This window comes from Triturus cristatus, chromosome 9 (genome assembly GCF_964204655.1).
Source record: "Triturus cristatus chromosome 9, aTriCri1.1, whole genome shotgun sequence".
NCBI lineage: Eukaryota > Metazoa > Chordata > Amphibia > Caudata > Salamandridae > Triturus > Triturus cristatus.
The window spans coordinates 1,090,174,224-1,090,197,255 of record NC_140592.1 but is presented as its reverse complement, the minus strand read 5'-3'; the positions used below and the strand labels follow the sequence as shown (position 1 = coordinate 1,090,197,255).

The window sequence follows — 23,032 nt, the reverse complement described above, 5'->3', positions numbered from 1 at the left end:
CCACTCCACTGTACACCGCTCCACATTTCTGCATTCCACTGTACAGTATACCTCTGTATGCTACTCCACTTTTCGGTAATCCACTCTACGCCACTGCAGTGTATGCCACTAAACTCCTGCCACTCAATGGTATGACACTTACTCTATACAACTCCACTCTATATAACTCCACTCTATAAGTCTACCACACTTCATGGCTCTCCACAACATTCTACTCCACTCTATTCCCGTACTCTCCACTGTCCAACTCTATACTCCACTCTGTACCCGTATACTCCAATGTAAAATACTGTATTCCATTATGATACTTTTCTATACAGCACTTCACTCTACTTGTACAAGACCCCACTCCAATTTATAACAGTTTACTATCTACATTACACCAGTACACTCCACGTTATCCCACTCTACGGCACACAATACACTCTATTGTGCTTTACTCCACACTGTTATTCTGTTCCACTCAACTCTACTGTATGAGACTTTACCTCACTCTACACTACTACGCATCAATCCACTCTACGCACCTCGACTGTTCACAAACTACTGTAATCTATGCAGCTCCACTTTATGACACTCTCCTACACTGAATGCCACTCTGACACTTTACTCCTGTCTGTATCCTTCACTCCATTGTATAATGCTGTACTATACTGTATGCCACTGTACAACACTCTACTTGACGATACTCTAGTCCACTACACAACACTGTACCCATCTTTTTCTTTTTGCTACTGCACCCCACTTTACGCCATTCTGATACAGTAGACCACTCTATGCCACTGACTGCCATTGTACTCTATAACAATATATGCCAATTCACTATACCACACTACAACACTGTGCTGTTCACCACTCTACTGTAGTCTACATCACGTTCCAGTACTGGATGACACTCCACTACACTTAAGTGTACTACACAGTACTACAATTTATGACACTTTACTCGATTGTATTCTACGCCACTCCACTCTACGACATACCACTCCACTCTTGTTTCCTCTCCTCATTGCAGTGTACTCCACTTTACTCAATTTATCCCACTCTATGCCACTGAGCTATATTTAAGCTCCACTGTCCAACACTCTACTCCACTGTATGCAACTCCACCCTACAATACTGTACTACACTCTATGCCCATCCACTCTACTACACTGTATGGCACTCAACAACACGCCACTTAACTTCTCCCTACGATACGCCACTTCACTATATGACACAGCACTCCACTTTACGACACACTCTTCCACTGTACTCTAGGACACTCCGCTTAATGATACTCCACTCCGACACTCTACTTCACCCTACTCCACTTCAAAACATTCTTCTCCACTCTGGCAGTCTACGACACCCTGTTCTACTGTTTGACACGCCATTCCATTGTACAACTTGCTGCTACAGTCTACAGTACTTGACTCCACAATGAGACACCATGCTGCTATACTGTACGATACACTACTACATTCCACTCTATTCCAATCTGCAATGCTTCAGTCTGACAATAGACTTTACAACACTCTTCTCCACTGTACTGTACAACACTCCACAAACCAACTCTCCGCTTGTGACACTGAAAGCTACGGTTTGTTAAACATTTTAATTAAAATTTAAAGAAAAACACATTGAAATTCAATGGAAAAAACGAAGATTAAAGCTTAGTTATAGTTAGGAAAACTCATTTTTTTCCCTATACAAACCAAGTTTAAACTACACAAACTTTCATAATGATAAAGTTATAGTTATAACTTTCATTTAAAATTTATCCACCATTTTCAAAATGTTATAAGTAGCTTACCTCTTTACACACTCTTTTCAGCTCGCTAACCAGACAACACTAACTATAACTCGCCACTCTACCATGCAATGTGCTCTCCAAAAATGTTACTCCACTGTATAATACTAGACTGTACGAGACTCTTCGCACTCTACTGAACGACCCTAAAGTCGACAACACTGAACTATATGACACTCTACTCCGCTGAACTCCTCTATGCCACTCCACTCCACAACATTCTGCTACATTCTATGCCACTCTGCTCAGTGTCACCCCACTTCACCACACTCCATTTCATGACACTCAGCTCTACTGTTTAACGTGCCACTACATTGTAAAACACGCTGCTCCACTCGGATACTCCACACTGCGATACAACACCACTCTGTAAGAAAGTGTCCCTTTTTGACTTGGTCAGCCCCCACTTTTTGCCTTGCATCTGATGCAGTTTTGACAGAAGTGCACTGGGCTCCTGCTATTCAGGTCCCCGGTGCAAGATCGCTTTCCCTAAAACTGTCAGTTTGTTCTCTCAATTGGCAATACCTTTTAGCACCCCTGTAAGTCCCATGTAAATGATACCCCTGGTCCCTAAGGGTTGCAGCATGTATTGTGCCACCCTAAGAGGCCCATCAGCACCAGGATGCAAACTGCCATTGCAGGCTGCCTGCCATTGTGCAGAGAAAAGTGAAGACTCAACATGGTACACCTCCTGTGTGCCATGCCTACAGACATTGCATGCAGTATAGGTTAGTCACCCTTACAGCCCTAAGGTAGGGTGCACCACTCTACATGTGTGGCCGTATCGTTATGAGCAGATATGCCCCTGTGATGCCTTAGTCGATTCTTAGATATTACAAGTGAACAGGGAAACCATTCTTAGAAAATGTGCTGGATACCGGTGTTTACGAGTTCCCATCTACATGATGGCTTCACTGTAATGTAATGTAATGTAAAAACTACTTCTATAGCGCTGCTACCACTCCAGGGAGTATCTTGGCGCTCACCCAGCTCAGATGTACGAGAAGGGGGGGGGGAGTAGACACAGATTACGTGCAGCACACTACATCTCAGACCATTGCTATACAAGCTGAATCGGACATAGAGTATACCCAAGTTTTTAATGCTTTCCTGTATTGGGTTTCATCCGACAAGGAACGTAAGGAAAAGGGAAGCTTGTTCCAGGCTTTAGCACCCAACACGAAGACAGATTTGCCACCTTTAGTTGTCAGCTTAAATTTAGGGATAACCAGCAGGTTTTGGCCCACAGATCTTAGACAGCGTACCGGATTGTATCGCCTAAAACCCTGGGTTAGATATTTAGGGCCTCGATGGTGAAAAGCCCTAAAGGTAATCAAGAGGACCTTAAAAAGAATTCTCTTTGCAATTGGTAACCAGTGTAATGCATCCATTGCTGCAGAAGCTGATGATCTACGGGGCCAGCCTAATACTAGGCGGGCAGCTGCATGTTGGACCATTTGTAGTCTGTGGAGTACCGATCTGTTGGCTCCTGCATATAAACTGTTGCAGTAGTCCAGCCTAGAAGTGATCAAGGCTACTGCAACAGTTTTCCTAGCTGACAACGGCAGGAGATCAAAGAACTTTCTCAAGGTTTTGGTTATGTGAAAACATGTGCCAGCTACCGCAACAGCTTGTTGTTTGAAGGACAGCTGATTGTCGAATTTAATGCCTAAGTTCCGGACTGATGTGATGGTATTGGGAGGAGTTACCTCACCATCCGGCCAACAACCTTTCGGGGAAAACAGATTTTCTTTTCCGACCTGAAACTAGGGATGTTTGGTATTAAATATCTTGTATTGATAAACCCTAACTGATTCCACTGATGGATTTATTTACATAAGCCAAGAGGGCACCCAGGAGATGCCCTTTGAAAGCATACCGGCTACTAGTGTGCTGGCTGACTGGTGTGGACCAGCCTACCACCACAGGCCGGTTTCTGCCACCCTGCAGTTGAGAGCACATGCTTTCAGAGGGCAGGATCAGTGCCTGCTCCGGCCGGAGGTGTCACCTCCTCCTAGCAGGATGGCTAAGTGATCAGCATATCAAGGCAGGAGGCTTCAAAAAGGCCTCTGCCACATTTGATATGCAACCCAAGGCTTCCCTAGACCGGAGAAATGCTGCTCCCTGTCCCAGGCCCATTTGGCACTAGGACAGGCAGGATAATAAACTAGTCAGGAGGGGTTTTCCCCTCTCGCGCTAGTTCCACCACAGGAAGTGGTCATATAGGAGGCATAGTGACCCCAGAGGTCAGTAGCCCATTGGCTACTTCCCTACTCTCCCCTAACGCCCCATAATCTACTTTTTAGGGGAGACCATGGCACTAGTTCCGATCATGCTCACTCAAAAGGACAGAAAAGCAGTGAGAAACCAGAACTGAGGAAAAAAATAACTAACTTGGCGCCAACCCTGCCAGCCTGTTCGCCTATTCCCAACAATTGCGCAAAATTGACTCGCCTTGCTAGAGCCTGGGAGGACTGCCAGCACTTCTACAAAGACCCAGGAACTCATGTGGAGCAGCAGAGCTGTTCCCATGCATCCTGCAACTACCAAAGAAAGAACTGTGAGGACTCCAGGACCGCATAAACTCAACACCGGCCAGTACCACTGTACCCGTCGCTCCAACCCTGAGTTGAAGGGGGCCAACTGTGGCAGCAAGGTCCCTCCGCTCTCCCGTGAAGAAGCCCACCATCTTTTTGACAAGAGGGAACTCCTCAATACCGCCTGCATCCTCTTTGTGCAGACCCCTGAATGCGAGTGTCTCTGGAATCTAAAACCCGACGCCTCAAAGCGCCTCTGCACCCTTTCGTCCCTGGCCCGTGGAGAAGGGGACCAAAGGTGACCCTTGTCCCTGAGCATTGCAAGACCTGTGCTGCCTAGGCAGTGAACTTCGCTCCATTTGCGGAGTTTTCTGCACTTCGCACTCTGCAGAGTTTGCGGAGTGCAGAAAACTCTGCTTCGTGATGTACAGTGGAGTTTTTTCCGCGAACAGTAAGTTCGCAAGCTGCCGCTCTGGTAAAATTTCTACCCAAGCGTCAGGAATACCAGCACAAACTGCAGTTCGCGCTGCTCTCCGCTACTCGCGGAACTTCGCGAACTACGCCCAGGCCTAATGCTGCCCTGGACCTTGCCCCATACATGCCTGAAGTCCAGATGACTGGTCCTGTAAGTCATTGTAAAGTACCATCATTTATTGTCTGTGTGTGTGTATTGCAGATGTCTAAAACACCTCTTTGATAAGCCTAAGGCTGCTCAACCACGCTAGCCCCTAAAAGAGCACCTTGGGGTTGCTAGAACAAGCCCCTGTGCACTCCGAAGGGAATAACTGGCCTCGTTGCACAGAATACCTCTGTTTGATATACTATTAAGAGCCAACTTCCTACAGTCCGTGTGAATCAGACTGCAGTCTGACCTGGTGGCAGGTTGAGATTAGCTCCAGAGGGCTGAAAACACTTGTCTTCTAAAGCACTGATATTTGGAAACAGAAAATGGTGTACCAGAAGACACATGATGAGACTTCCAAATTAGACAAACACACCTAAAGAAGCCAGTCACTCATGCTGAAAATCTGCTCAATATTTTCTCCTCGAACTTTCTCTCGAGTTCATTGGTAGCACTCACCTAAAACCAAACTCTGTATTGCATAGCTTGTCAGTAACCGTAATAGATCCCTCTATAGGCATGATCTTATGGACAGAAGCTTCTAAATACCCTACACTGTTTGTGAACGTTTTCGTTTACAACTCATTGATTTCGACACACATTATCTACACTCTCATACGTATTCACTTTCCACACCATTAGCAAACCCTTTAAAATTCCATACTAAACTAAAACATCCTCTTCTGTCTATAAGAACCTCACCAGATGCGCCTTGCATGAGAAGTAGTTTTATAATTGACTTCTTTAAAAAAAAAAACCCTACCTAGAAAAATACAATAGCATATTGTAATCCCCTTGTCATTAATGGCAACAAGGCTGTTATTTTGAAATACCATTGTCCATACCATGTCCTCACACTGCTCCAGGCCCTGAATCTCTTTTTTTCCTCTATTTGCTGAATGTTTTACAACATTTTGGCCATATGTTATGGGATGTGTGTGCGCTTCTGTTTAAAAAAAATAATAATAATTTTATTCATATATCAGTCAATCGAGACATGTTGCCCCCTATTCAATTGGTCCACCATCGGAGGCAGAACTTTTTCCTCAACCATCCCTCCGGTGTGGAATAGTCTGCCGGGTAACCTACGGAAGGAAGGAAACCTCCTCCTCTTCAGGAAAAAGCTGAAAACAGTTGTCTTCTCAGAAGCATGGGGCATCATGTAACCTCTGCCTTTCCCCCACCACACGATTAGGTACACCCTCTGAAAGCGCTTAGAGACCGGTTGGTGATAACGCGCTCTATAAATTACATTACATAACAATGAATATACATTTGAGTAGCTTTCTATATTAAATATCTAATACATATATTGAACAAATATATCATATTAAGTAAGGCCAGCATGGTTTAATGGACCGCTCCCTGTTGTGTTGGCCGAGTTTAAATCCTACGCCAAAGTTGTCTGCCTTGTCAGAAAAAGTAGCAGGAGAAGACTTAAGTGCATTTGCCCGCGGAACCAGTTTTACCAATGTGGAAACCCCAATTTTGTGATATGACTTTAAATTTTTCTATAATTTACTTAGGTCAGCAGAGACAGTCAGAAACCATCCACTAAACGAGTTGTAGCATCCTAGATCATTTGGTTTGTAGAATGCAAGTGGTAGTGTTGTGAAGCAGCTTAGGTGAAACGGTATTGGAAGCAGAATAACAAATACATGTAAACTCTTGTTTGCTTTTTTTTACAGTATCTAAAGGATGTGAATTGTCCTTTCAAAGTGCAGGAGCGGCAGGAATCCATTGACTGGCTTCTTGGCTTGGCAGTTCGACTAGAGTATGGTGATAATGGTAAGGGCATTTCTGTTCTGGTTTTATCTTAAGTGGGCATGATATAAGATGATGATGAAACTGAAAGAACATGTTTGCCATTTTTGAGGTGAATAATACACTTGATGATTAAACAGTTTTGATATGGCTTGCAAGTTTTGGGGGAATTTTAGTTGTCACTGGAATAGGTGAGGTCTCTTTGAAATATTTTTTTCCAGGCTAAATTGCTTATTATTGTCTGTTAAATGACACAGGGTAGAACGGGATCTTGAAGGTATTTCTGAGCAATTATCCACGCAGAGCATAAACTAAGAAGTCTAACGATTGCTTCTCCTCAGTGTTACATTGCACTGTTATTTATGATAGCAGAAACAAATCATGATGTTCCTAATTGTGGTGAATAATTGTATGTATGCAGCTGCATGTAACATAACCATCAAGAAGTGTAATAAGCTACCATTGCCCTACACTTGAGATTGGTGACTAAAATGTTGCTAGTTTTGTTTCTACGGTATTGGATAGCTACCATAGTACATGAAGGGGAATGTGTAAAATGGGAGAACTTACCCCCAAAGCAATGAACTTCTGTTATTGGATCTCTTTTGGGTTAAAGATTTAGGAAAATGTTAAAATGTGAAATGGTGGGGGATGTGACAACTGTGGCCAAGGCATTATTCTGGATAAATGTGAATCATAGAGCATGTTACCAATATCAACTGCGGAGTGAGTAAGTCGTGCCAATCAAGAAAAGCTTTCGATGTCATCCCTTTTTATCATTTTTATTATTTTCTTCTCTTTAGCAAATAATCAGACACTTGCTAAGAGTTTATAAGAGTTTAACAATTATATATTTTTTTTTAATCAGGTCTACATTGTCTTTTCGAAAGTGTTTATACTTTCGGTTTAGGCACATGCTATTTTTCTTGCTCTTTTATTAAGTTGGTCTCTACTTGAGTAAGGACAAAAAAAATTGAATATTCGTGTGGTGGGATTCCATTCGCATAATTGTTAAAGTTTTATCACTCATGGGTATATTTGTGTTCAATGATGACTTTTCCCCTTCTTATGTTTCCGTTTGAACCAACTGTAATAGTTCTGTGTACAAATGTATACCTATTATGGATGTTTATGTAGAGTGAACTTGCCCCAAGAGCCCATGGGGCACTTTATTTTGCTAATGGGTTATGTGCTGGTTCATGCAGGTTACAGAAGTTCGCCCAGAAAAGGTTGTGTAGCTTAAAGATTAAGATACAATTTACCTGTAGAATTTTAAGCTGAGAGGAAAATGAAATGTAGAAGTTGACTCGACAAATCGGGAAGTGCCTAGATAAGCAGCAAGAATTCAGTTAAAAATTTCCTACATGACACACAAAGCCTTACACTCCAACACCCCGAGGTACAGTGCACAAAAACTGGAACTATATGGTGCACTACATCCTTACTATTGAAACCACAGAAATTTAAGAAGAAAACTTACAATCGGGCCTTCTCTGGCATTGCTCCAAAAATCTGGAATTTCCTACCTTCTGAAAACCGAGCTATCCCTTCACTGGTGTCTTTCAAAAAACAAGTGAAAGTGCTATTGATGAACAAATGCCTGCTCTAGCTCACCGGACCTCTACTCCTCGGCAGTGACAATTCACACTGGCTGCACTTGCGATCTGTCTGTCCTGTGGCCTATTATGTTTCTTTATGTGGGACTCGAGGTAGTTCTTCCCATCCCCCCGCCCCCACCTTGGTAGCACTACGTCCTGTATTGTTATTTTGGCTGTTGGTATTACTTATTATCTTCTGTTTTTGCTTGTTTTCTCTCATCCTGATAATTTCTAAAGCACGCTGATACCCCCTTGGGTCACGTTCGCATTACATAAAACTCAAAATAAATAAACTAATATGAATGCACCAAAAAAGTTTCTGGGAGCGTGTTGATCTCCTGATAGACAAGCCTCTCGGTGGTCCGAACATTTTCATGAAAAGGCTGTGTTAGAATGCTTCAAGAACAGCCAGGCACAGCATGATCCGGTGGTGCAACTGGTCAGTTCCACGAGCTGTATGCAAGTTCAGAGGATTCTCACAGGGTCTCCACTATCACCAAAGAAAGCCCTCGCAATCTGTGCTGCAGCTTTGTACAGCCCTTTCGTGGCTCAATAGGACCTAGTGGTACCAGAGGTCTTGCACCTCTACAGGGACAGCAACCTTCCTCCTCTTCCTCAGTTGCGCCCCCTGCAACCAAGCCACTCTGATTTCTCCTCCTCTGGTAATGTTGACCAGTAGTGGGAAATAATTTTGTGTTTTTCTTATCTGGCTGGCATGCCATTACATCTGATCGTTAGACGTTGCCAGTTGTTCAGAGGTATTATCCCCCCTGCTTCACAACCTCACCCCTCGCATCCCACCTGTTTTCACTCAGACTTCAGCAATCATGTTGCCATCCTTCCAGAAGTTCAATCCCTCTTGCCAAAGTGGCCATTAGATAGTCCCAGAGTGGAGACGGACTAGGGATGTAACTCCCACTATTTATTGTTGCACAAAAAGAAAGAGGTCTAAGTCCATTTTAGATGCATGCATCTGAACGCCTTTCTACTAGATGACAAATTCAAAATGCTGACTAGCTCATATCATTTCTGCCCAGGATCTGGGGACTTGGACTTGCAGAACTCATACTTTCATGTATTTCTCCGGCAGTCTCCCAAAGATGTTACCCTCTGTTTGTGGTGCCATTAGAGCATTTGCAATATGCTGTTCTACCTTTTGGTTTTACCTCTGCTCCGTGAGAGTTCATGAAGGTGATGGTTGCTGCCCATCTTCTCCGGTCAGAGGTTAATACATTTCCATACCTTGATGACTGGCTTCTGTAGACAGGCTTACCACAGTCAGACTTTGACCACCTACAGTGACAATTATGTTCTTGTTATTCCAGGGGTTTTCCATCATCAACCCAAAGACCCAGTCATGCAGGAAGTCTGAAACATTAAGGTTATCATCTCCATGTTTCAGGCTCAGTTTGGATTCTAGCACAGGCGATTCAGAGGCTTCTTGCACTCCTGGTACTTACATCCTACTTGTCCCACATGCCCTCTGCAAATATTGCAGTAGATCCTTTGCCTTCCATGGGATTAACACCACAGTTGTCCTCCGGGAAGCATCTGCATTTTGAAAGAGACAGACCAGGACCTTCAGTGGTGGCAGGTGGACCCCAACCTGTTCGGTTACAGGTCGTTCTCCCCAACACATCCAGAGCTTACTGTGGGGTCAAATGCACCACCTCCGAGTTGGGTCAAGCATCTGGGACTCCTGCTCCACCAGCAAACCTCTGAGCTGCGGGGTGCCACAGGGCTCCTCCCTGAGCCCCACGCTGTTTGATGTCTACATGAGACCGCTGGCTGGGATCGTTCGTCAATATGGTATCAAGATCATATCATATGCGGACGATACCCAGCTCGTGGTCTCCCTGGCACAGAAGAACAGCAGGCTCCCACAAGTCAACATGGCATCCTGCATGGAAGAGATAAAAAGCTGGATGACGGCATCCTCTCTAAAACTGAATGGGGACAAAACCGAGATCTTGCTCCTCGGCCCCCCTTCCCCAACTACCATTGCACAGCTATGGCCCCCCAGTTTGGGCCCACCCCCATCTCCAAAGGAGGACATTAAGAGCTTAGGAGTCTGGCTTGATAAATCCCTGACTCTTAATACCCAGGCAACCAAGACCTCAGCAACTTGCTTCGGATTGATTTGAATGCTGAAAAAAATCCTCCCTATCCTACCCCTCGAAGCCAAACAAATCGTCATTCAGGGCCTCATTCAATCTAGGCTTGATTTCAACAATGCCCTCTACCTAGGAGCACCAGAATATGTATTAGAAAAACTTCAACGGACCCAGAACTGTGCAGCCAGGACACTATTACAGATACCCCGCAGAGAATCACTCAAGGCAGGGATTCGATCTCTCCACTGGCTCCCTGTCGGGGAAAGAATAAAATTCAAGGCCCTCTGTATCTCCCACCAAGCCTTCTACAGAGCTGGCCCCCAGATCAACCATCCCCTTCTCACTCCATACCACCCCGGCAAACAGCTCCGATCATCTAACGCCTGCCTTGCCACAGTTCCCCGAATCAAAAGATCTAGGGCCGGTGGCAGGTCCTTCGAGCTCAACGCTCCAAGCTTTGGAACTCCCTTCCCCCCTCTTTAAGATCCAATCAGACTCTCTCCTCATTCCGCAAAGAACTAAAAACCCTCCTTTTCAGAAACTAAGCACCTCACCCCCTCCTCAGAGTACTTTGCCCTCTACTCAGCGCTTGGACGCCCTCGGGCAGCAGCCGCGCTATACAAATCAACTTTTCATTTCATTTCAAGTGGCTACACAGGGTCTTTGGTTTCCACTGGAGCATACGCTCCACATGAACCTCTAGAGCCTTCATCCTATCCATCTAGGGGAGCAGTTCAAGTCCTGACAGACAGTACAACTGCCAAGTGGTATTGCAAAAAAAACAGGATGGTGTGGAGTAGTGGATACTGTGTCAGTTGGCTAAGAGTGTCTTCATCTGGCAGGGGCTCAAGGAATCTTGGCCCAGTGGGATCTTTTCACCACTGCTTAGAAAATGCAGTGTCAAGACTACTGTATACTGGAGTTTCCATTCTTGAGGCTCCTTGGAGCTTTATTCCTTCATCAGTTGAGCGTGAGTTTTCTCCTTCCTGACCTATCTAGATTTTCGGGAATACCTCCTATCTCAGAAAATTCCACAACCTACACCTCTATGTGGGCAAATTGAGTGGCGGCAATTGAGTGGTTTCGATTCACCTGCTGAAGTTGTGGATGGTACTGTGCAGAGGCGCCCTTCTACCAAATCTATGTTTGTGTCATTGGACGAAGTTGATGGATTCGTTCATGTAGTTGATCACTATCTGATGATTTGTTGTTTGTGCTCTGTCTGACCAAGCAAAGCCTTTCACTGGGCACAGTTAAAGGTTATTTGTTGGTCCTCATAATATTTTTAAGTTTACCGTCATTATTCAAGTCACCAGTTGTAATGAACTTTCTAACATGACCATTGTTCGTGTTCCCACTGACCACTATCATTATGCCTCAGTTGGTCCTTGCACTCCTTAGTTTTTTCATTGAGGGCACAAAGGAGTACAAAGTCCATGTCCAGCTTTTTGTGGGCTTTGCCTCAGTTAAGAAGGGAACGACTATGCAGAAACAAACCCAGTCCAGGGGGATTATCCTGTGCATAAAAACATTCTGTTCCGTGGCCAAGAAAGCACTCCAGAGTGCCACGGGTTCATTGCACCAGAGCCAAAGCTTCCACAATGTCACAAACCAGAGGTGCTCATTATTGGACACCTGCCAGGATGCTACATGGGTGTCTCTTCATGCGTTTCCCAAGAGTTGAGAGTTAAGTTGCTAGAGAGGACCATTGCGTCCTCTCGGTCCTCCAGGTCTTCTTGGTGGGAGTCCACGCCTCAAACTCTCCACCTTTTGGGAGGCACTGCTTTGGTATCTATTCAAAAGGTGAAGACTCCCTAATTAGAAATATCCATCAGAAAAACAAGTTGCTTACCTTTGCCAATGCTTATTTTACTGCATATTCCTCATTGCCCTCCTACCACTTTCTGTTGAGTGGGCTCCTGGAATTCTAAAAAGGTCCGAAATTAAATATGGAAGTTTATCACCTCCAATCTGCCACTTTTGATCTGCATGTGAGGGAGACGAAAACTTCATGATAAACTGATGTCAGCAGATAGGTGTGGTGCGTAAGCTGGTACAAAGTCACTACGGAGTCCGATGGCACCACCAGCTGGTGTGCAGTAGCCATTGCTAGAACACCTGATATCCAAAACCAAAAGGTGAAGAATCTGAAATTAAAGTATCCCCCAGAGATGGTGTTAACTAAGGTCAATAATTTGTTAATCTACTAGTCTTGAAAGAGATTGTGCAGTTGGCATGATCTTAACGTTGCTCTTCACTGAACATTGCAAAGACGGGTCTTTGGGGGATATCCCGTAATTTGCGGGTTAGTGAGGATGCTGGGTAGAATTTATATTCTGAAGCAAGGATTCAGAACGTTTCCAGGTGTACTGGGAAGGTTCTGGTTCTTGTGTTGATCTGGAGGTAAGGACTGAAGTTGTGAAGAGATATTTGATAAAGGCATACTAGTTTTTGTTCTTTTGTTTTTGAGGTTGCTTTCATGAGTTTCAGTATGCTAACTTAGCTATTCATGGAAGGCATTGGAATGCGTGTCTTTTGAGGAGTCCGCAACGTAGGATGCCACAGGCGGTGATCTTGAGGTTCTAGGGTGAATACTCATTTGGCATGATCCGCATTGTGCATCTGAGATTTCCCTACATTTGTGTATTCCTTAATTCTCCTAAACATTTTTAAATATGCACTATATTATTCTGAAGGCATTTAATTTAGACGATGTGTAATTGACTCTTAAATGCCTTGTGTAGTATTTTGCTATTTCCTATCTTGAAGTTGTGTTTATTTTGCTAAAACTTTGGAAAAAGTTAAACCCTCTAATCGAGGCAAGTTTGCTGTATTTCTAATGCAGGGTCACCGCTAAGGAGAGGGCTGTTGCTGTGACCCCAATCACTTAGAGCATCTTTTTAGAAACACTCATGTTACTTTTTTTTTCTGAAATGTTGCTTCAGTTGTCTTTTACTTAACAGCAAGTCCTATCTAATTTCACTCCAATTTTGTGTTTGATTTGTTAGCTGATAAATACAAGAACGCCACACCTGCTAATGGTGACAATGCACCAAAAACTGTGGAGCCACTCCTAAATCTAGATGGTAAGTATACTGTTGATTAATCCTAGTGATAGCTGATCATTAACGTTTTGACTAAACTTCATTTTCTGCATTGTGATTTGAAGACTATGAAATAATGTGACCTCTGACTTTGATGCTTTTGATACCGTTTTCTTTCATTTTACCTTGATTGAATTGATGGTGTTAGCAAGTTAAGTACTTTAATGTAGCTTGTCATTAGCATTTTGTTATCTTTTTCACCTGGATTGTTTCTATGACCCGAAGAGCCCAAAGGAAAGTTGTAAGCTCTTTCTCTACATAGGTTTTGATTTGCCTAAATTATTTTAATTTACCTGTAGCACTTATATTCAAAGGTTTTTTTTTACTTAAATTAATTCTAACATTAAGTAACAAAGAAGCAATACATTATAATTGCCAGACTTGACAAAGAAGATGTTTCTTAATCTTGCTTTAGGTTGTTGTGGCATAACCGACATTAGGGAGGGACAAGTAAGCAACAAAGAAGTTTAGCTACAATTTCTAGACTGTTTATAGAGCTACACAATACGTAAATAATTGTGGAATGAGGCAAGGTTGGATACGTTTAATAAGGCAATGTTTAAGCATCAAAATAAAGATCTTTCTGGTAGAGCAGCGCCATGTTCCTTGTGTATTGTAAGAAGCTGCCATTATTCAGGAAGAGGAGCATGCCTGCACATATGTTCATTCTTGTCCAGTGCTATAGGCGCTCTTAACTCTGAAGCCACTAAGGCATGTTTAGCCGTAATCCACATGCTCTCAACTATACTCTGTATCCCCTCATTAAGGCCATCCACATTTTCAACTGGACTCTATTCATTGCACTGTAAGCCCCACTGCAGTGGGGAAAAATCTCCTTCATAGCATGCAGTGTTTTCCTGCACTGCATGTATGCTAATTATGAAATGCCACAGAGGTGCATATGTCAGTGTTTCCTAAGTGCGACACGAGTATGCCCAGAGAGGAGTGCTGTGTTCTCCGTGCCATAGAACTCAAGTTTCACCGAATGTACGAGGCTCTATCAGGCCTAAACCTTTGTGGGGTTGCTTTTGTTTCCACTCGGAGAGTACCATGACTGGCAATTCAGGTAGGACTGCTCATCCCATCATCAGCTGTGTTCTGATGACTGGGGACAATCAAAATGAGAGTGGGTACTGCTTCTAATCCAGGTCTTGCAGTGCCTGGCAATGATGGCAGTGTGATTAGTGTCCAGGGTGTTTAGGGTTTTCCACTTGTATCCCTCCTGCCTAATGTCTCTCCCTGTAAAAGGTCCACCTGGTCAGCATAACGGGGTTCTAGTGCCTTCGTCATGTCCTAGACTTGCATATAGCGTGTCTTTGTGGCGGGGATGTGTACAGGTCCAATATAATGGGGTCCATTTCGTTTTAGAGGGTTGACTGTGCCCATCCCTGGCGTTCAATATTCATGTATACCTACCCAGTCCCTTACTCAGAAACCTGTGCACCTGATGAGTGCAGGGGAACACCAGCCCATTTTATTTGTTCAAGCAAGCTTTGGCTTGCCTTGTGTGAACCCACCCATCACTGTTTCTTGTTGTTGTCATTTCCAAGGCAAAGTGACCTTTGCCCAAGTACAATCTACATCACACCTAGGACCAGTTCAAAGTGGTCCTAGATGGCAAGTGACAACCAATTACCAGACTCCAAGATTGGAGAAGAGTCACAGCTTGTGAGTGTTGCTGGCATTGTTGTTGGCTCCATATTCCTGCTGTAGCTAATTTCAGTTGCAGGGGTTTCAGCTCAGTGAATTGTCGTGTTTTATTCAAGGTTGCTTCAGGAGCTTGGTGGGGTCCAGAGTCCCTGCACAGTTTTGTTGTTCACTTTAAGCCCCCTTTTTTTAAAAATGTGCTTGTAAAATATTTGAGACCCTAGTGTTCTCAACAATCTCTAGGACTGTCCAAACCACATCGTCTAAGCTATCCGTGCCCCATGACTAATGTTAAGAGAATTCTGCTTCTAGCGGCAAGGAGCTATAAAAACATTTGTATTGTATCTGAGCCGCTTAACTGATTTGTGTGCTTATTTTATCGAAATGTGTTCCATTACCCACCTGTATTTAGTAAAAGTTATTTTGGTTTTCTTGAAAGGCAAAGCACTGATTGGACATTGATTGAATAATATTTACTATGTCGTACTGAATCTTGGTGTCTAACCTCCTGCTCTTCGTGGAACAAGTCTTGCGTGAACTCGCTATCCTGAGAGAGCCATGTGCCCAATATAAGTACCTTGATTATCCAGTTCGAAGTGCCTTTGTATTGAACACCAGTGGCAAACAATGGTATCAACGCAGGTTACGGCTCTGTTACCTCTCACAACCAAGGTCCCAGAGAACAGACTTTACACACTGTAGGGCTTCCGAAATCCAGACCAATGCAAGAAGCATTTTGAAGAAAAGATGTAGGATTGACCATGTCCTCTCTGAAATGCATCCCTGTCTTGTAGGACTATATCCAAAACCAAGAAGGAAAGTTAAAGACCACTAGGAGGTACAAATACAGAAACAGGGAATGCTGAAAAGAACAGATTTACCGAAGACTACCAGTCTCCAAAAAAATCACTATATTCAAGGATTGGGAAGGTGCCTCCCAACAGCTAATTCTGGATGCTAAGTATCATAAGTATGCATCGGCTATACGCCCAACCCTACCAGAGCTCAGAAAGGGCTTCTAGAAGCTTGCAGTGAGGTGGTGAGTGAAGAGGGGAAAAACTAATAAGAGGCAAAGAGACCAACAATGATCGAAAAAGCCATATGATGGGCCAAATCGTCCAGATCCTCGTCCGATTTTACAGATATTGCACATGCACATTTAGTCCTGCAAATTGGGCAGGTATCTTCTGGGTAGGGTCCATCTCACAATTCCTTTACACAGCTAGGCGCAGGTCTTGGATATGGCAGTCTCCAGCTATTCGAAGTGTACTTATCAGTGCTCTGAATCCTTGCTTCATCCTGGACTGCGTATGATCATAAAAACATTTCGGAACTCCAGTTTACAGAAGTGGGTAGATAAGGCACCAGCAGGAGGCAGGACACTATAGCTCCCATTACTAGGTACAGAAGTTAGCTTTGTCAGATCGAGCATTTTCGTGAGCATGCCTTATTTTTAATCACATTTTACAAACTTTTATTGCTCACACAATATGCTCTCATTAAGCTGGCCTGTGTCACCTTTACCATATTCCACACTAACAAAATCTTGGTAAATCGCATTAAGGATAGCCCAGTGTACACTTCTTACTTCTCCTTTGCTGAAAAATGGCAGAAGAATGTTGCTTGTCTTAATAAATATGTTTGTTGCACAGATTAGAACAGTAACGTGCCGCCATGGTTGGAAACATTCCAAACTGTTTCCTAAGGTGGCTTGTTTATCTTTGCATTTCATTTTCAACTTCATCCAAAGCACTTCTATTCATATTATACTGGTCAAATTCAAGTAATATTTTCTCATTTAGTTAAAATATGATTTAAAAGCAAACTCTCACCTTAAAATATGATTTAAAAGCAAACTCTCACCAAAGTAATCCCAAATTCAGTTGTTATTTAGAAAACAGCATATTCAGTCTGTGGTTGGTTAGTTTGTGTATGGTTCCACTAGGGATTTCTGAAACTTCTGCATTAAATAATACATTTATCATTATCTGGTAGAGACTTCTAGCCGCAAATTCCTCACCTTAGAATTATCCCCAGGCGTCAGACTGGATCTGGAAATATTTTGTGAGCAGTACCCATTGTGCATGGGTAGGTGGCATTGTACGGCTCTGGGTGGCGTCGTCCGCGCCAGAAGTGACATTTGCGGTGCCTGTATATGCGCCACCCAGGTGCATTGACATCATTTCTTTTCTGTCTGCACAGCAAGCGCAGATTAGGGAAGAGCTATGCCTTAGTCATTTTTGATTAGGTTTTTTCGACATTTTGCCAAAGTCTTTTTGAGATCTTACCTCCTGTTGTGGCAGAAATGGCATCTAAGAAGGCTAGCTTCAAGCCCTGCGGCTTCTGTCATGACTGATGTTGATGTGGGATCTGCATCTTGTTTGCCTCTGCTGCCTCGAGTTGGACTATGACCCAAAGTCCTGCCTGACTGCCGCGGCATGCATCGGAAGGCCTTGAGGGACCGATCCCTCAAGCTTCTGACGTCTCTACGTGCAGCACTATGACGATCGAGGTAACGGCTGAGAGGAAGGTCCTAGGAACAATTGCGAAGCCTAAGGTTCTTGAGCCATTTGGGTAAGTCGAAGTCACACCAGAAAAAATAGAAAAAGCGTGTTTCGACTTTACGTCTGCTGACAAGACGAGGGAGCATCCCCACTCGTTGCCTCGCTCTTCGGTTGAGCCAGCGCCTCGGCCAACTCCACGCTTTGCCTCCCCGAGGCAGATGCTACCCCTGCCCAACTCAGAGAATGTTATGAGTCCGTGCACCTCAGATTTGGCTGGCCTGTTTAAGCAGGTGCGCCTTCGGGGTCTGCGGGTTCGGGAGGGGCCCCTTCTGGATTCATGCCAGTGGCTCTGGCGCAGTCAGGTCCCAGGGATCCACGGAAGGATCTGGACTGGCGTCGTCGTACCATCCCGTCCTTCCCCTGCAGTGGCAAGGCTGATGCTTCCGGCGGTCCCATCATTATCACTGACTCCGACACGGAGCTGGGGGGCGGGGCGGTCTTCCGTTGCTAGGATTGCGAGGGGTTGCTGGACCCTGAGGAATATCTCTTTATTAGGATGGAAGCCTGGACTAGTGTGAGGATCTGGGTGAAGCCAGTGGACTGTACACTTCTCCAGATACTCGTATGCTTTCTCCCCCAACCCTGGATATGGAGGAGGGAGTGTCATTCGCCATAGTGGTGCAGACGGTGGCTGAGGTCTTTTACCTTAGCCTACCCTCAGTGTTGGTCAAGACGAATGTCTTGAAAGAGGTTCTGCAACCGGGAATGCCCCCCTCAAACCACTACTTTATTTCAACGAAGCCCTGATGGACCTCCTACTTGGGATCTGGGCCAAGCCAAACACAGGGGCTCCTGTAAATAAGACAATTGCCCGCCGCCACTGCTCTACCCCTGGGGACCCAAACATCCTCACCCAGCACCCTACCCTGAGAGCTTGGCTGTCCAAGCCTCATTGTCCCAAGTAAATCCTGGCACATTCTCTACCACACTCCCAGACAGGGATTCCAAGAGGCTAGACAATTTGTGCAAGATGTTTTCTTCCGCCAGCCTGGCACTGTGGTCTGTGAACACTGCGTGGCTTTTGGCCCGCTGTTCCCATGCCCTTTGGTATATGGTTGTGCAGGTGCTGCCGATGATCCCATCGAAGGCCTGGCCGGTGCTCTCCCTGGCTGTTGCCGACTGGAGGAGTGCAGCTAAGTTCACCATTCATTGTGGGCTAGACACCACTGACTCACTAGGCTGAGCGGTTTCGTCTACAGTGGCTCTGCGATGCCACACCTGGTTGAGGACTACTGGCTTTTCTTGGGATTTCCAGTTCTTACTCATGGACATGCCCTTTGATGGCTTCTGTCTCTTCAGAGACCAGGCGGAATTCGGCACTTGAAGGACAGCAGGGCTACATACAGGTTTCTATGGCCCCTCATCACTCTCAATCCAGCTTTTGCTACTTTCGTGGCCAAAGAAGGGGCGTACAGCGGCTTCCTTACCCTCCCAGCAACCCCGGTGCGCAAACTTTCTAGCCTCTGCGTGGCCATGGTGCCTTCCGGGTCGGGGAGACAGCGGTTTGGTCAGTCCACCCCCCCCCAACCCTTCACCTCCCCCCGCACCCTCAGCAGCTTAAGCCTCCAAACCTCCTCGTCTGCCCATTTACCATCATGCGCCCCCAGTGGTCAGCAGGATTATCGATCACCTGCCTCGCTGGCAGTCCATAGCATCGGACAGGTGGGTTTTGTAGATTGTCCAAAAGGGGTACTCCCTCCCCTTCAAGACTACCCCAACCTCCTTGCCACCTACTTACGACAGGCTGGCGGAAGACGACCTTTCCTTTCTCCACCAGGAAGTGATAGCTTGTTTGCCAAATGAGCCACAGAGTGCCAGCGCCATTAGTAATTTGTGGTTGCTATTCCCCCAACTTTCACGCTCCCATGAAGGTTGGAGGCCTTCGTCCTATCCTCAACCCTTAAATTTCTTCCTCCAGAAGAAGAAATTCAAAATGCTCACTCTTGCTTAGGTCCTGTTTGCCCTGGATCCGGGAGACTGGATGGTATTGTTGCAGGACACATTTCCACATTCCCGTCCTGCCTGCCCACAGGCGTTCGAATGCGTTTCACAGTGGGCCACAAACACTTCCTTTGCTCCCCTTGGGCCTCACCAGCACCCCTCTGGTGTTCACCAAGGTTGTAGCAGTGGTGCAGCTCTTCTGCACAGATTAGAGGTGCTAGACCTTCTGTGGAGATTAGGGGTCCCAGACTTTCCCCTAATTCGGCGACTGGCTGTTGAAGGTGGCTTGCCCCAGACTGCCGTCTCCCACTTCCAGACTGCGGCGGATCTCCTGCATTCGCTGGGGTTCACTATCAACGTGCAGGAGCCACACCTGACTCCCTCTATTGCTCCCTTTCATTAGAACTGTTCTGGACACAGTGCAGTTTTGGACCTATCCTCCCGAGCAGCAAGTCCAGAATATTCGGCTATACCGATGTTTTAGCCTCTATCCTGCATCTTGGTGGGACTTACTCTGAGGCTGCTGGGCCTCATGGCCTCCTGCATCCTCCTTGTGACACATACTCGTTGGCATGTGCAGGCTCTGCAGTGGGACTTGAAGTTACAGCGGGCGCAGCATCAGGGGAATCTCTCCGACATGGTCCATATCTCAGAGGAAACTGCGAAGGACCTGCTCTGATGGCTTACGAACACGATTGGGTTAGCAGCACACCCCTCTCCCTTCCCCCTACCAGATCTGACAGTAGTGATAGATGCGTCACTCCTGGGATGGGGTGGACATCTGAGAGTGGGGTAGATCAGAGGACTCTGGTCTCCAGCAGAATCCGAACACCACATCAACCTGTTGGAGGTCCTAGCTACCTGATAGGCATTGAAAGTCTTTCTTCCCTCCGTCCAGGAAAAGCTAGTGCAAGTGTTCATGGTCCCTTCCCCGCCATGTTGTCCTGCAACGGGCGGGGTGGGGTCATGGACTTTTCGTCGAGAGGCCTTGTGTCTCGGGACATGGCTGGAACAGCAGGCCATTTCACAGGTGGTTCAACATCTGACAGGTTCTCTGAACGCAAAAATGGACTAACTCAACCGAAGATGCCTTGCGTATCATGAATGGCGTCTCCATCCGAAGATGGTGCAAGGTCTTTCAGCAGTGTGAAGAGCCTTGATTAGATCTGTTTACCACCCACGAGAACGTGGAATGTCAGCAGTTCTGCGTACTGGAGTTTCCAAGGCAGCTCTCTTCTCAAGTAGAGCTCAGGCCTCCTGTACGCCCTTCTGCTCATACCACTCCTTCCCAGAGTTATCAAGAAGATCAGGAATGACCAGGCCCAAGTCATCCTTGTGGTGACGAATTGCACACGAAGAGTCTGTATCACGAGCTGTTAAAACATAGCCATCGGTCTTCCGATCAGGCTGCTCTTTCGGGAGGATCTTCTGTTGCAGCAACAGTGGAGGGTTCTCCACCCAAACCTGTCAACTCTCTGCCTTCGTGTGTGGAGATTGAGCGGCGAAAGTTGACCGCTTTCGACCTACCGCCCGAGGTCTGTAATGTTATCTTGGCAGCCAGGCATCCCTCTACTAAGACGGTTTCCGCTTGCCGTTGGGCAAAGTTTGTGGCTTGGTATTCTGAAAGACTCATTGATCCCCTTTCTGCCCCCTCTTTCTCATGTTCTCCTGTTCGTTCTTTCTCTTGTTCAGCAAGGCTCTACTTTGGACACTGAGGATGATCTTTCTGCAATCTCTGCTTTTTTCCAGTTACCTGACCAGCCTTCCCTTTTCCATTCTCCTACTGAAAATTGATTTTTGAAAGGTTTGCAACATATGTTCCCTCCTAATCCTTTCATTATCCCCCAGTGGGGCCTCAATCTCGTCCCCACTTTCCTTATGTGCGTTTGGTTTGAGCATCTGCACAATTGTCCACTCGGGCTCCTTCCCATCAAGAATGCCTTTCTCGTGGCTATAACATCTGCCTGAAGGGTCACTGAGCTTCAGGCTTTGTCATCCAAGCCTCCTTATCTTAACATCTACCCAGACAAACTGGTGCTTCGTACGAGAATTTCCAAAAGTGGTCACTCTTTCATGCAGGCCAAACCATATATCTGCCTACTTTTTTACGCTTCAGCTAATCCCTCCTTCGTAGAGGAGCTACTTCACCATCTGGACCCAAAAAGAGCGTTGTTGTTCTACCTTGACCTCACAAAGGAGTTCCTGGTTGACAACCAACTCTTCGTGAAGTATGTCGGAGTGAAGAAAGGATGGACAGTACAGGAAAGGACCATCTTGCAATGGATCAATGCTGTACAAACATCTGCGATGCATTGGCTTGGAAACAAACCGCTGAGGGTTTGCGTGCTCATTCCACCAGAGCTTAAGCTGCCACTGGTGCTTTAGCTCACGGAGTTCCTGTCCTGGACATCTGCCAGGCAGCTACATGGGCTTCTCTGCACACATTTACCAAACACTACTGTCTGGACAGTCAGGCCCATGGAGCTGGGCATTTTGCCCGTTCGGTCCTGCAGGATTTCCTTGTGTGAAATTGGTCTGCACAACCTCCTCCAGGGAGGTATTTCTTGATTATCTAAGGTAAGAGAGGTAGAGAGACTATCTATCCCCAGATTCCTTACCGACTCCCAATCCTCCCTGCCCTAACTGATTCCTAGGGAACAGGGCTTTCTCCTTTCAGGTCTCTAGTTTTCACACCAGTGTAGTTTGTGGTTCCGCACTTCTGGCGTGGAAAGTCGTGAAAAGTACATGGCGTCTGCATGCCTAGGTGCTGCTTAAATAGCCACGTAGATGTTACTTCCAGACGGATGACGTCATGTGGAGCAAACACTACCTACCGACGCACAGGGGTACTGCTCACGAAAAAGCTCCGGATCCAGTCTAACGCCTGGGGATGATCCTACAGTAAGGAATCTGCGGGTAGATAGTTTCTACCAGATGAGGAGTCACCAAAGGTTAGTAACGTGTTCATCTGACACCAGCCTGTATAACTCAGTATGTTGAATGTGCTAGGAGGATCCCAGAAATGTAGACGGAGCGTAGTATCTTTTTTCCTCTTAAACATTTAACAGTGCTAAGCATGGATTTTAACAGTACATGAATAGAGGCAATTATTCTTTATCTCGCTTTTTATTCATATTACAAACTTGGGTACAGATCTTGCCCCAGCACAAGGTTGAATTTTAGCTACTTGTGTATGCTCATATTAATTTCATCCACACAGATATATTGGACTGTAGAAGAGGAGGCTCAGACGTCATGTAGGAGGGATGATTTATTTGTAGAACAAGTATTCAGGAAACGTCTCATCCATAGCGGTTGCACGAAGGTAATTCGCCCATACAATTCCAAC

General features: G+C 45.5%; 1 protein-coding gene across 5 annotated transcripts in view; it reads left to right on the top strand.

Moving 5' to 3' along the window:
- LOC146799405 (tRNA-splicing ligase complex subunit RTRAF-like) overlaps positions 1-23,032 on the top strand; it is a 90,874-nt gene that overhangs the window by 22,341 nt on the left and 45,501 nt on the right. For all 5 annotated transcript variants that reach the window (XM_085626954.1, XM_085626953.1, XM_085626951.1 and 2 more), the window contains 2 exons: positions 6,640-6,739; positions 13,436-13,513. In XM_085626954.1, the coding sequence (XP_085483080.1) occupies positions 6,640-6,739; positions 13,436-13,513 (178 nt within the window). The remainder of the gene's footprint in view (positions 1-6,639; positions 6,740-13,435; positions 13,514-23,032) is intronic.